We start from the raw sequence: 13,949 nt of genomic DNA, 5'->3' as shown, positions 1-13,949 counted from the left end.
TACAGTGCAAAGATCGATTGGGACTATTTACTGTGTAATCATTATCAATCTTTCAAATGAAGTGCAAAATAGCAGATTGTACTTCATCCGGGGGGGGGGGGGAACTTACATTGACGAGTGGATACCATGCGCGACCAAAAAAAGGATGTCTTTTTCAAGATAAGGCACGGTACGTACGTAACGTGATAAGGGTATCAAAAACACAAATAAAGCTACGTGTTTAGGGTCATATTTGCGGGGATGATAAAAAAATTAAAATGTTTTATAAAGGATATCCTTTTTGCCCCAACACTACGGCCCGAATTCACAAAGGTGGTTTTGAAAACCCACGGTTGAGTCCATGGTTTATGCAGATTTCCTGTATAAATTGCGCCTAAAATGTCCAATGCTGATGCGCGCTTTTGTCACAGTGCGCTGAATTGACGCCTGTTGCCGTGGTTATCTACGCTATTTTATTCATAAGTCCACTGGTTTTATTCATGAGTCCACTCTTCAAACAGTGGACTCATGAATAAAATAGCGTAGATAACCATGGTAACAGGCGTCAATTTGGCGCATTGTGACAAAAGCGCGCATCAGCATTGGACATTTCTTATACTTGCGCCCGATACGCGCTAAATTAAGCGTAATTTATACAAGAAATCTGCATAAACCATGGACTCAACTGCGGGTTTCCAAAACCACCTTTGTGAATTCGGGCCAAAATGTTTAGAGTCCTATTTGCGCAATGTGGGGCAGTACTAAACCTAATGATGTGTAAAGGTAAAACCGACTACCGACGGACCTGTGACATAACAATTAAATATCGCTGTACTTGTTTAGGGGTTTCATTTCAAGGAATACTTGCCAAGGGTATCATTTTGTTTCAAATACTTGTAAAGGGTAGGGTTTCACATGCCAATACTTTTTAAGGGGTGCATTTTCAGAATATGGAAAATACGTTTTAAGGGTGCTTTTTGAGACCCCATGGTCGTGCATGGTACCCACTTGTCAATGGAAGTGCCCCCCCCCCCCCCGGGACTTTATCTACTTTTTTAGAAAAAAAATCACTCAGGTGACTTTTATGGAAAGCTGCTGATATTTTTTCGTTTTTTTTTTAATTTAAAGATCTTCCATTGGTTGCAGGGTATGTGAAGACAATTATATAATCCAACAGGGGTACTTTTTAGGGGTATCCTTTTAAAAGTACAGGAACTTTTGCAATTTCGGCTCTTTTTCAGTTCTTTTTAAATAATTATTTTAGTTGCCGACAGCTCCGTTATTATCCTAGCAAAATAAGGGTATGACTGGTAGTTTGATTTTCCAAAAGTATTTGGGAAAATGTATTCTGTTGACATATGATTGCAACTATTCATTAGTATTGATATTAGAGTTTTCAAAGTATTTTGGAATGTATACAAGAAAAATAATGCACACAATGTTTTCAGCAAATATGAGAAATATACTACCTCTATCCATCAAACAGCTGAAAGGAACAGATTATGAACAGAAAACTATTTAATATAATGCAATTTTGAAATGTATATTTCCATACGATTATATTGAATGGACAATCACTTTGTGTTGTTGTAAGGTATGTATCATGAATCTTGTAATCAAAGTTTCTGGAAGGGAACAGAAGGAAAGGGGGGGGGGGGGCTTGTATTTATTTGAATTGTATAATTCTGAATCAAATGTTATAATAATAATGTGAATGAATATTTCAAAATATGTTTTCATGCCAAGTTTAGGGAGAAAACTTGGTATGTTTAAGATAATCATGGAATATCCAATCTGTATTCTGCAATATCTGTATTCTCAATATCACATTGAGCAAGCCTTTTATTTACACCTTGTGCTACAAAACTCCAGGAACAAAATTATGAATGTTACATAATGTACTGAAAAGTTGATACTTAACCTAGAATATAGTTAATAAGCTGTGTTTTTATTACTTGACATTTTGATACAATTGCTACATTTAAAATATGAAGTGTGTGAACATACTTTTGGGAAGAAAAATCTTTATAAAGGGATGGTCCAGATATTTATGTCTCAATAGAGTAAATTTTACAGAGCAAAATGCTGAAAATTTGTATGAGTTGATTTTTTTCGTCATGTTTCACAGTTGACGTGTGATGTGATAACATGCATTCCTTGTATACAGTTGCCAAAGAAGTTTCAATGATTTGTCAATGTTTATAATGCATGGTTTATGATACAGAAGGGCCATCTATTGTGCATGAATCAGCTGTGTATTATTGTATTATAGTTGTATTTGACTTTATCATAGTTTCATTTATATACATGTATTTATTAAGTGATTGATTTCCTCTTTGTGCAATTTCCAAATCGCCTTGAATCATATTTAATTTTGGCATAAATGTGTGATATACATTTAAGCCCTGTGAATGATTTTTACTAATATAACTGTACCTTGATTATAATAGCAAAGAAATATATATCTGAATAATAAGCAGATGTTTTACAAGAGCAGGGGAGAAATATACATGCATGCATTGCAAGATTGTTATGTTTACACTTCATAATTCTGAAGGTTCGTAATTTCGAAATAGGTAAATTGCCTATACCTCGATGTTCGTTAATCCGTAAACGTAAAAAGGGTTCGTTAATCCGAACATTTGTGGCGATATTCCTAAGGCTCGTTATTCCGAAGGTTCGATAATCTGAAAACGAAACAAGGTTCGAAGTTTCGAAGGTTTGTTAATCCCAAAACAAAATAAGGTTCGTTGTTCCGAACGTTCGCTCATCAGAAAACGAAATAAGGTTCATTAATCATTCAGTTTTTGGACTAACGAACCTTCTGAATTACGAACCTCATTCAGTTTTCAAACTAACGAACCCACTTCGGAATTAGGAACCTAAAGAAATACGATCCTTCGGAAATACGATCCTTCGGAATAACGAACCTTCGGAATTACGAATGTATGCGGATTATTATGACCTAATGAAAAACATTTTTTTTAACTAATACTTTACAAGTTCTTTTTGTTACAGGTTACAGTATCCTATTACATGAAAGTATGCATATCTCTTCTTGTTACTCCACCCAGGGTCCTGTAAGTGTAACACAAAGATTAGTGATTAATTGTACGCTTGATTTTTTATGATTGATTGTACATCATAGTCAATGCAATCAATCATAGAAAAATGTTCTATGATGATTGCTAAGCTTTGTTATGGGACCCTGATTTTTTTTTAATTGTGAGAAGACTGCTGGTCATATATAGCGAGTGTCTGTCTCTATCAAGAACTTCTTTTTAAAGTTTCTTATTTTCATGTAAAAATTTTCAGTCTCAAAGATTTTATGTTTTAAGCAACATTCATTGCTGGTACTATTCCATGTTCTACGTATATTCCCTGTGGGAAATGTTGTAGTAATTGTATTCATCATACCTCTCATACTTTCTCTTTAGGAAAATTATTGATCTTTTCACAATCAAACAGATTAATTGTTATGTTATCATGTAGCATGTTTTAAAAGCATGTAATTCACAATGTTAGCTATGTGAACTGTGTTTTGTTAGAACAGGGTTGTGGACTAATGTTTTTGAAATTTGAAAATTTCAAGGGGTGCTTGAATATTCAAACACCCCAGCAATGCCAGCATTGTATTCAACCCAATATTTAAACATGCACTTATGTCACATTTCTGATTTAGAATTTTGTACATTAGTTATCCATTAATTATCCTCCTTCATAATGATGCCCATTCGTAAAATATGGAATTAAAGATTCATGTGAAGTACACTTGGATAGCAGCCAAGTTAATAGAAGTGTAATTACTAAAATTGAATCCTTATTATTTTTTTTCTGGAGGATAGATTTGTCTCAAAGGGACTTTTAATTTGGCCAGTTTCACATTTCAACTTGCTGCATATTATACATACATATGTATGGCATCATTGTAAAGAGGAAGAAACTGGTGGAACTACATATCAGCCTCAAACAAGATGAAAAAAATATCAGATGCATGCATTTCATAAAAATTTTTATGGAGATGCTATATTTTTTAATGACATCACTCTCCTATGACCTTTTTTTCAATGGCTAAACAAATATATGAAAAAAGATTTAAATCCTTGATCATGGAACTGGATTTTTTCTTCAGAAAAACAGGTCTTTGTGTAGATATTTATTGTGCAAATGTATTGTGAGTCACCTTGAATTGAATGCCTTGTTGAAGTATTCATAGAGATCTACTTAATTAGAAGTGTGTGATGTATGATATCTCATCTAGAATATATTTCTTTGATTGGATATGATTATAAAATAAAGTTGGAAAAATGGATAACTTCAATTAAATTAATATTGAAATAATTGCAACTTTGTTGTTGTTGCTTTAGTTTTCTATTTAGCTACTGAACAACAGATGCAGTTTTTTTTGTCTCACCTGCGAAGCAGAGTGAGACTATAGGCGCCGCTTTTCCGACGGCGGCGGCGTCAACATCAAATCTTAACCTGAGGTTAAGTTTTTGAAATGACATCATAACTTAGAAAGTATATGGACCTAGTTCATGAAACTTGGCCATAAGGTTAATCAAGTATTACTAAACATCCTATTAGAGTTTCATGTCACATGACCAAGGTCAAAGGTCATTTAGGGTCAATGAACTTAGACCATGTTGGGGGAATCAACATCAAAATCTTAACCTGAGGTTAAGTTTTTGAAATGTCATCATAACTTAGAAAATATATGGACCTAGTTCATTAAACTTGGACATAAGGTTAACCAAGTATCATCAAACATCCTGCCTGAGTTTCACGTCACATGACCAAGGTCAAAGGTCATTTAGGGTCAATGAACTTTGGCCGATATGGGGGTATCTGTTGAATTACAATCAAAACTTTAAAAGTTTTTGGATCTGATTCATGAAACTTGGACATGATAGTAATCAAGTATCACTGAACATCCTGTGCAAGTTTCAGGTCACATGGTCAAGGTCAAAGGTCATTTAGGGTCAATGAACTTTGGCCGAATTGGGGGTATTTGTTGAATTACCATCATAACTTTAAAAGTATGTTGGTCTAGTTCATAAAACTTGGACATAAGAGTAATCAAGTATCACTGAACATCCTGTGCGCATTTTAGGTCACATGACCAAGGTCAAAGGTCAATGAACTTTGGCCATAATGGGGGTATCTGTTGAATTACCATCATAACTTTACAAGTTTATTGATGTGACTTTTGAAACTTAGACATAAGAGTAATCAAGTATCACTGAATATCCTGTGTAAGTTTCAGGTCACATGATCAAGGTCAAAGGTCATGTGAGGTCAATGAATTTTGGCCACATTGAGGGTATTTGTTGAATTACATCTCTGTAAGTATATTGGTCTAGTTCATAAAATGTGGAAATAAGAGTAACCAAGTATCACTGAACATCTTGTGCGAGTTATAGTAGTTTTCAAAGTCAGCACTGCTGCTATTTTGAATCGCGTGATGCAGGTGAGACGGCCAGAGGCATTCCACTTGTTTATTATTTGGTAGAAAAAAAGAACTTTAGATGGGAGACAGATAGAGAGCAAAGAATGTGGAATTAAGAGAGAGAGAGAGAGAAGGTGGGGAGGGTGGGGGGGGGGGAGAAAGAGCAGTGCATGGGAGTTTGTAAGGTTCTTCTCCTTGGCTTTATATATTGCACCAAATGCAATCTTTGATCAACCCGTCAGTATGCACATTTATTTTCAGATGTCATGGTAGGCTTTATAATTACACTACTTTCTGCTTTGAATTAAAAAAAATATTGCCGACGGACTTACAAGAAAGGCTTACTATTTGGCACTTCGGAACATGTTTCAAAGTTGGGTTGTGTACAAGATGGGGCAACTTGTTATTTTAAGGGAAATGGTACTGTCCCTCTGATGCAACATTTACATAACTCCATGGTCTTTACAGGACGACATAAATTTTAACATGCAAAAAAAAATGTACATGGTAATGCAGACGGTCTGTTCAGGAAACAGACATTACCACGTACATTCATGGTGCCCTGCTGCTCCTCCCCCCCACTCCCCATTTCTCCCCTTCTTATGGGCACATGAGAGTAATTCAACCGCGCGCAAAGCATGCCGGACAGGCGTAAGTAAAGATCACATGACTTTATTGATTAAAATAATTCATTAAAAATAGATCAAATGTTTGTATATCAAAAGAAAAACGATAGACATAATGCTATGTTCATACTCTTTCATATCCAAGGCGTTTGGGAAGGCTAGACTGCATTTTTGTATTTCATTTTAATCATTATTACCCACAATGCAGTTCTGGTTTTTCTGGCGATGAACTGGCCGAAATTATGGTTAGTCTTATTTCAGGCCATTTAACTTTTGATTGAGCTGGTCAAGTACCTGATTAACATATCAAGTCTTAATGTACTGTTAATTGTGACTAATGTCAGTGAATTAAAGCAAAATCTATCGAGGGATTGATTTTTAATGATTTTTTGATGAGCTATGATATAACACGTGAGTGAATGGGGTCTGTAATACTCATGTGTGCCCTTATGTGTGTAATATGAGGTGCCAAAATGGGAGACAACGTTTTTCATGATATAATAAGATTTTCATTGTATTCAAAAGGAATTAATTTTTTAAATAGAAATATAATTTGCTCCCGAATTCGCCCTATAAAAGGAGTTGCTTTTATTGTATCAAATGTAAGCTTTTACAATCGAGACACATTTGGCTAGCTTGGCATATTGCATTGCATCCTATTCTCTATCCAACTCTCTATGATAGACCTTATCGCAAATAATTACAGAGAGTTGGAGGGATGTTTCAAATTCAGGGATTTATTTATTCTGCATGTCATTTTTATATATCCTTCATTATGTATATATATATATATATATATATATATATATAAATGAATAAATATATATATATATATATATAGCTTATTTTTTATATACTTTAGATTTGTCTCACCCCCTATATAGAGCTTGTATGATCAAACTAAAGAGCCCGAGTTGCAAAGGAGGACTATATTTGCCCCCAAATAACAAAACTATATAGCTAAATTATATGGAGATATATGGTCTACATTATGATTCTCATGAATATTCTTTAATGGAAAAATTTACTATCTAATTGGGATCGCCGACGTGCTCTTTTCTAAAGTCGATCGGCATTGACCCGCAATCACCGTCTCACTTTTCCCACAAAATCTTCCCAAGTTTAGCCCCATAAAACTTCGAAAATATGGTGAGTATTGAGTTCATACTTTCACTGGGCAATCATGATACATAGATTGTTCTATAAATCCACATTCAAGTATCCAAAGTAATTTAAATACGAAGAAATCAGACTTTTAAAAAAGCCTGGATTTTGAGTGACACTGCACAAAACATATGGCGTTGTATGGCTTCCCAAAAGCCGATTCTGCGTTTGCCCCCTTTCGCATCCCGTGATCCTCTGCCAGGGGGTGGAAACTCCGCTTCTGCATCCGGTCAGACATGGGGAAATTTTGGAAGGTCAAAAGTGCACACTGCTCCCATTTTTCGCGTACAAGGCTATGGACACCGCAACTTCATGGCACACCAGCGAAACAGAGGCGTGGTCATAAATTGGCCTGCGCGCACAGCGTAAAAATATGCAAATAAGCAAATTGTCACTAATTAGCATAATACGCGACGTGATTGAATATGAAATGTATAAATAGAGCTGCGTCTTTGGTAAATTCATGTCATTGATCATTCCCCGTTCACCCCCCCCCTCAAGGTATTCAGTTGTTTATTCATCTTTTCTTGTTTACATAATTTTAATTCTTTCGCGATTATTACTACATCAATTAATTCAATTATTTATTTGCTAGATATTTCCCTCGAAGACATTTTGGAAGCTTACAAGAGATCCATTAGTAGGATTAAACTTAGGGATCTGCTTGCTCTATTCATCACTGCCCATTATTTTCATTACACATCATGAATAGCCACAAATGTTTATTTTTTTTGGGGGGTGGGGTAAATACTTAAAATGATCTGAGCAAGAGAGCAATCAGGTCATTTTGTCTTTATTTTGAAATTGAAATGAACAATCTGGTGCAAATCTTATGAAGATTTTTTTTTTAAGTCTGAGTTTGGGATGGGAGCAAAAGAGAGCCCAGTGCCCCCCATGTATTTGCTCTCATCAAGGCTATCTTAAAGGTCACTTCCAAATAAAATAAAAAATTTGTACCTGCCCACCCCCCCCCCTCTCTCTCTCTTCCAACACACACACATTCAACATAATCATGCGAGCAAACAATATTATTCTCATTTCATTTTTATTTCTATCCCACTTTTAAATCAAAGTCATTCATGTCTTTAATTCGGCTGCACCAGAATGTCACAGTATGCCCTGCTGCAATGGCTTTTATGGGCTATCTTGCCACACATGTTACTTTGATACTAAATACCTGTTTTATTAGTATTATACCCATGGATACACGACATACAGAATCAATCAATCAATCAGTAGCACCATCATATTCCAATCATAAAGAAGTAATCTTTAGTGCCATTTCATCACAACACAGTTTGGTAGCAATAACATCATCATCACATATCTTTCACGCAATATAAATTGGTGGATTAAGTAAATCACGAATATCAAGATTAGAAAGTAATATTTCAAATTAAAATCTTTATTAAATAATAAATTTTCGAATACATGATAAAAATATTTTTTCTCTTTTTTCTCACCAAAGCATCATATTACATCAGCAAAATGCCTATAATGAGTGCAACAGAAATTGCAAGGATATTACAAGAGAGGGGATGTATTTTTTTGGTAAAATCTAGAGAGAAAAAAAACAAGTACGTATATTCAATTACATAGTTATTGATAAGCTTTACATAGTCAATATAAGGGGGGGGGGCAACTGAAGGATGCCATTAATAAAAAGATTATCGATATACCTCTCTCTCAAAGTCAGTTACTCAAATATCAAATCATTTTTTCAGCATTTGCTGACAAGAAATATCATGCTAATCTAATCGGGGACACTTCATAAAAAAGGGGAGCACATTGCCACATTTCTCTAAAGAGTGCCTTCCCAAATCTGCACATTAGTAAATCAGTAACAAAGTTGCTTATTGTCTATTGTTGTGAAGTGCTGCTAGAGCTGTGTTCTATTTTCAACAAATTATTTTATTTGCAGAGCTAATCTAGTTCATTATACGGAACATCGACAATACAGTGTTACAAAAACAAAGAGATTTAAAAAAAGTGCAACTTTTCACTTCCCCCAGAAAATGAATTCAAGTAATGTCCAGCAATACATACAGTTTCTTGTTTCAAAAGGACTTCAATTATGGTAAATTGGCCCCAAATGTAACTAGCATGGGAACCCCAATTTTTATCTGTTGCTTTAATGTTTCCATAGTAATTACCAGAATTTCAAAGTTAGAATAGTGGTTAGTCTTAATGAATTGGGGTCCAGGACTGAGAGTGATTTCTTCGCCCTATGTTCTGTCACATTGTTTTTATTACGCACATTTTTTTCAATGAAAATCCATTATTTTTTATTACCTTTTATATGTCTGTAGGCATGTATGTTACATAGCCCAGACCTCAGTAAAGGCCCATACTGCATTGTTTAGATTACAAGAATACAACCTATCCCTTTCAAACTACTAATATTATTCAAAGTGCTTTCTCTACTAAAGTACTACATGTAGATGATTAGAACATTAATAAAGGGGGGGGGGGGATAAGTGTGCCCTTTGGAAAAATATTTTAATCTTGTGTGAAACCTATGGACCTAAATATCTATACTCCATCTAATCCTTTTTTTTCAACAGATGTGTAGTTTAAGCAACATACAATACGTATTGACACATTTATTTAAATTCATTCATTTTTTTAAAATCTGTAATTGCAATGAAGTAACTGCTTGTTATGAACCTGGCCTTCATATTTCTTCTTGATGTGCCCTGGTGATACTCAAACTGCCTGTGAAACCTGCATAGTAAACAAAAAGAGAAAGGAACAAAATGAGCTGTTGATATGAATTATTCTTACTCACCTAGTCCAGTTTATTTAGAAGTTTTAAACTTTTTATGAGCCCCTACTCTTCCATGCAATATTATTTAGAAAATGCACATGTAGTAACTTATGTTGCCAGATAAAAATCATAGATCACTATTATAGATCATTATTCATACAACTTTTTTTTTATTAAGTATGGAAACCCATTCAAATATATATATCGAAAGATTAATCTCAATATTTTGTCCTTTTTTTTCTGTCTTCGGAGTAACTGAGTTTTAAAGTGATTTTATATATGATTAATATAGCTAAGAGACGTGGACAATAAGTATGCATTGATGATAATGGAAATACTGGTGAATCTGAATCCAAAAGAATATTATCTCATCATGGAGCTTTATTTTATGGGATAACATGATTCAGAAAAATAGTTTTTATGAAAACAAGCATACCTGGCAAGCTTTTAGATATCCTGTTACTCATCAGATTGTACCTCTTGGTGATGTGCAAATGGTATTTGACTTTGTACTTCTGACTAGGCTGGGACTGCTAAGAACTGGATCCCATTGGATCTGCAATTCAATATACATACAATACTTTACAGTTAAAAATTTCAAAAGTGATAAACAAAATTCCTCTCTTAAAACAATTTTTTCAGAGTTTCCAGCTTTCACACTTCCCAAGTAGAAAAAAAGCAGGTCTTGACCAAAAACTAAATGGTTCAAGCATACGTGGCCTACTATAGTGAGGTCTTTTGTCAATCTTCAATATAAATATACACCAAGCCAACTTGGACAGATGTAGGATAATTATCATTTGTGTGATAATATGGCTCTTGCTCATTCATCAGTGCGAGACAATCATTAAATTTTTTGCACTCATCTATAAACATGTCTGATTTGAATCTCTATGTCAAGTGAGTTCCTCTTTAAGTTTGATTTTTATCTTAAAAAGGGTTAGCTCACTTGCTGGCAGGTTTAAATGACCCTTTCCCTTTCACATCAAGTGAGGACAATAAAGATAAATCAATTGGATCAGCCACTCTCTCTGCTTAGCCTTATACTTAAAGAATTCAAAATAGGGCACTATAAATTTTCTCAACCCTTCCAAAAAACAATTGAGAAGTTTGAACCCTGACAAATAAATGTTGCCCCCCCCCCCGAAAAAAAAGAATCATTAAACTCCGTTGCTAGGCTAATTATATTTTAGTCCAATGGTCCAGCCAGGAACTAAAATAAAGTGAACTTAAATCTTTGTAGAAAAAAAGTCAAACCAGACAGATCTAGAATTTTATTTTTTTTAAATCTATATCTAAGTTAGACCTATCCTAGGGCCTTACTTTTATTTAAAAAAGGAAAAACGTTAACATCTGTGACTGTCTCAAATTATTCCGTGACCATGGCATGGCATGCCAAAAATCTACCAATATCATTCCAAACAGATTCAGTTCATTTAGATTTAATTTCGTTTCATTTTAAATAAAGATAATTATATTGAAATAGCGATGTCGAAAAATCAGTACGAGGCCCATGGCCTATAACTTGAAATTTCAACTCAAGCTTGTTTGACAATTAATTTCCAACACCTAATGACCTAACCTACATCGGTAATTTCGCAGCCGGCTGGCACCGGCGATATCAAAGTCCGCATCCCGCTCTGGCTATATATTTGGCTTAATTTTGATGCAGCTTTGGCTTTGCCGTTAAACAAGTCCACATCTACCCCTGATATTTGACATTAAGAACTGAAATACAGATTTAATAAGGGCGGACATGAAGCATCCCAATTAACCAACTTAGTTCTACGAAAAACTATATTATTTTCTGAGAAAATATGTCAGTCAGATTTCAGACTTATTTGGGATCAGGACAGGAAAAAGAAATGGAAATATGGAAATTGTGGTTTGCATTGTAAACTGCACATAAAGCCATGCATGCGACGCCGAACCCCAGCAAACACATTACAATTTCAACTAAGATCAAAGTAAAAAATTGAACTTAACTTACTTTTATTCCTATGGAATGTCATTAGATTGATATTAATGTTTCCTCCAAGATTTTCTGCTCCATTGAAGTTCACTCAGAAATCATGATTTCGAACATCAATTCTAAAAACAGATAATTAGACTTGCTATTGTATTTCAAAAAGTTGAATTTCGCAGAATTAAAAAGAACGACAATTCGCACAGATATCGTAGGGAATTGTGGGACGGAAAAAAATGTTTAATGCATGAGGACATGAATAAAACATTAGCGTTTTATCCAATCATACAAGTGCATTGTGCGTATTTTGACGTCATTACTCATGAATTAAACATTGACCTTCCAAAATCAACCTTCAAATTGGACAAATGGCAGCCATGTTTGTTATGTACAAAACCTATGGAAAATCAAAAACGCGCAAAAAGAGTTGCCTCTCTAGCTCCCTTCGGGAGCTTACGTATACGTAAGATCGTATCTCTGTGTGCTCTGCGATGACAGACGCCCTCACGCGACAGACGCTATTTGCGATAAGGTCTATTGCATCGCTATCGCACAACAAACAATGTCATGTGGTCTTGAATTGTGAGGTCGAGGCCGAGGAGAAACACAAGCGCTGGAAATGGCTGGAGTCGCAACCCCAACCGATGAAACTCGACAGAAAATCGAGGTATGTAAGATTATGTTGTTTATTATGTTTATGGTTATGTTAAACTGTAAGAGAGCAGTAAAAGTAAAACGGGACGCATGATCGCTAAGACGCTAGCTAAGCTAAAGCAGCCCAAGGCGTTTCGATAGCGCGATATTAATTTTGTCCACAAGAGTTACGGCGGAAATTCTCAAAAGCATCGCCCAGTTCTGCCGGCTAGATGTGCCGGGCTTCCGTAGACAGCTGGCAGCGGTCTGTTTCGAGGAGTTTTTTAAGTAACATTTTTATTTTTTTTTAAAGTTCTCCTCGTACACAGACGGCTCGCTATCGTGTAGCCATCATTAGGGGGTTAACAATGCAAAATCCCGCGCCCCTTCCCCCCCCCGACGGGGCTCATTGGTTTTTTTTGTCTCACCTGCGAAGCAAAGTGAGACTATAGGCGCCGCTTTTCCGACGGCGGCGGCGACGGCGGCGGCGGCGGCGGTGGCGACGGCGGCGGCGGCGGCGGCGTCAACATCAAATCTTAACCTGAGGTTAAGTTTTTGAAATGACATCATAACTTAGAAAGTATATGGACCTAGTTCATGAAACTTGGCCATAAGGTTAATCAAGTATTACTGAACATCCTATTAGAGTTTCATGTCACATGACCAAGGTCAAAGGTCATTTAGGGTCAATGAACTTAGACCATGTTGGAGGAATCAACATCGAAATCTTAACCTGTGGTTAAGTTTTTGAAATGTCATCATAACTTAGAAAATATATGGACCTAGTTCATGAAACTTGGACATAAGGTTAATCAAGTATCACTGAACATCCTGCATGAGTTTCACGTCACATGACCAAGGTCAAAGGTCATTTAGGGTCAATGAACTTTGGCCGAATTGGAGATATCTGTTGAATTCCCATCATAACTTTGAAAATTTATGGATCTGATTCATGAAACTTGGACATAATAGTAATCAAGCATCACTGAAAATTTTGTGCAAGTTTCAGGTCTCATGATTAAGGTCAAAGGTCATTAGGGTCAATGAACTTTGGCCGAATCGGGGGTATCTGTTGAATTACCATCATAACTTTGGAAGTTTATTGGGCTAGTTCATTAAACTTGGACATTAGAGTAATCAAGTATCACTGAACATCCTGTGCACATTTCAGGTCACATGACCAAGGTCAAAGGTCAATGAACTTTGGCCGAATTGGGTGTATCTGTTGAATTACCATCATAACTTTGAAAGTTTATGGATCTGATTCATGAAACTTGTACATAAGAGTAATCAAGTATCACTGAATATCCTGTTTGAGTTTCACGTCACATGATCATGGTCAAAGGTCATGTAAGGTCAATGAAC

The 13,949-nt window shown here is 35.5% G+C and overlaps 1 protein-coding gene and 1 long non-coding RNA gene across 3 annotated transcripts in view; one reads left to right on the top strand and one right to left on the bottom strand.

Annotated features, from left to right (window-relative positions):
• Positions 1–9,713: 9,713 nt before the first annotated feature.
• On the bottom strand, positions 9,714–12,014 carry LOC121406118. Its single transcript, XR_005968754.1, has 3 exons — positions 11,976–12,014; positions 10,422–10,541; positions 9,714–9,942 (listed from the first exon to the last, which is right to left on the bottom strand). It is a non-coding gene; the product is annotated as an uncharacterized LOC121406118 (long non-coding RNA).
• A 533-nt stretch (positions 12,015–12,547) lies between these two features.
• Positions 12,548–13,949, top strand: part of LOC121407611 (motile sperm domain-containing protein 2-like) — a 28,355-nt gene continuing 26,953 nt past the window's right edge. The window contains exon 1 of one of the 2 annotated variants that reach the window (XM_041598771.1): positions 12,548–12,618. In XM_041598771.1, coding sequence (XP_041454705.1) covers positions 12,571–12,618 — 48 coding nt within the window. In that variant the 5' untranslated portion in view covers positions 12,548–12,570. The remainder of the gene's footprint in view (positions 12,619–13,949) is intronic. The other variant, XM_041598780.1, reaches the window with a different exon arrangement.

Source organism: Lytechinus variegatus, chromosome 1, assembly GCF_018143015.1.
Source record: "Lytechinus variegatus isolate NC3 chromosome 1, Lvar_3.0, whole genome shotgun sequence".
Taxonomy (NCBI): Eukaryota; Metazoa; Echinodermata; class Echinoidea; order Temnopleuroida; family Toxopneustidae; genus Lytechinus; species Lytechinus variegatus.
This window is presented reverse-complemented; position numbering and strand designations above follow the sequence as displayed.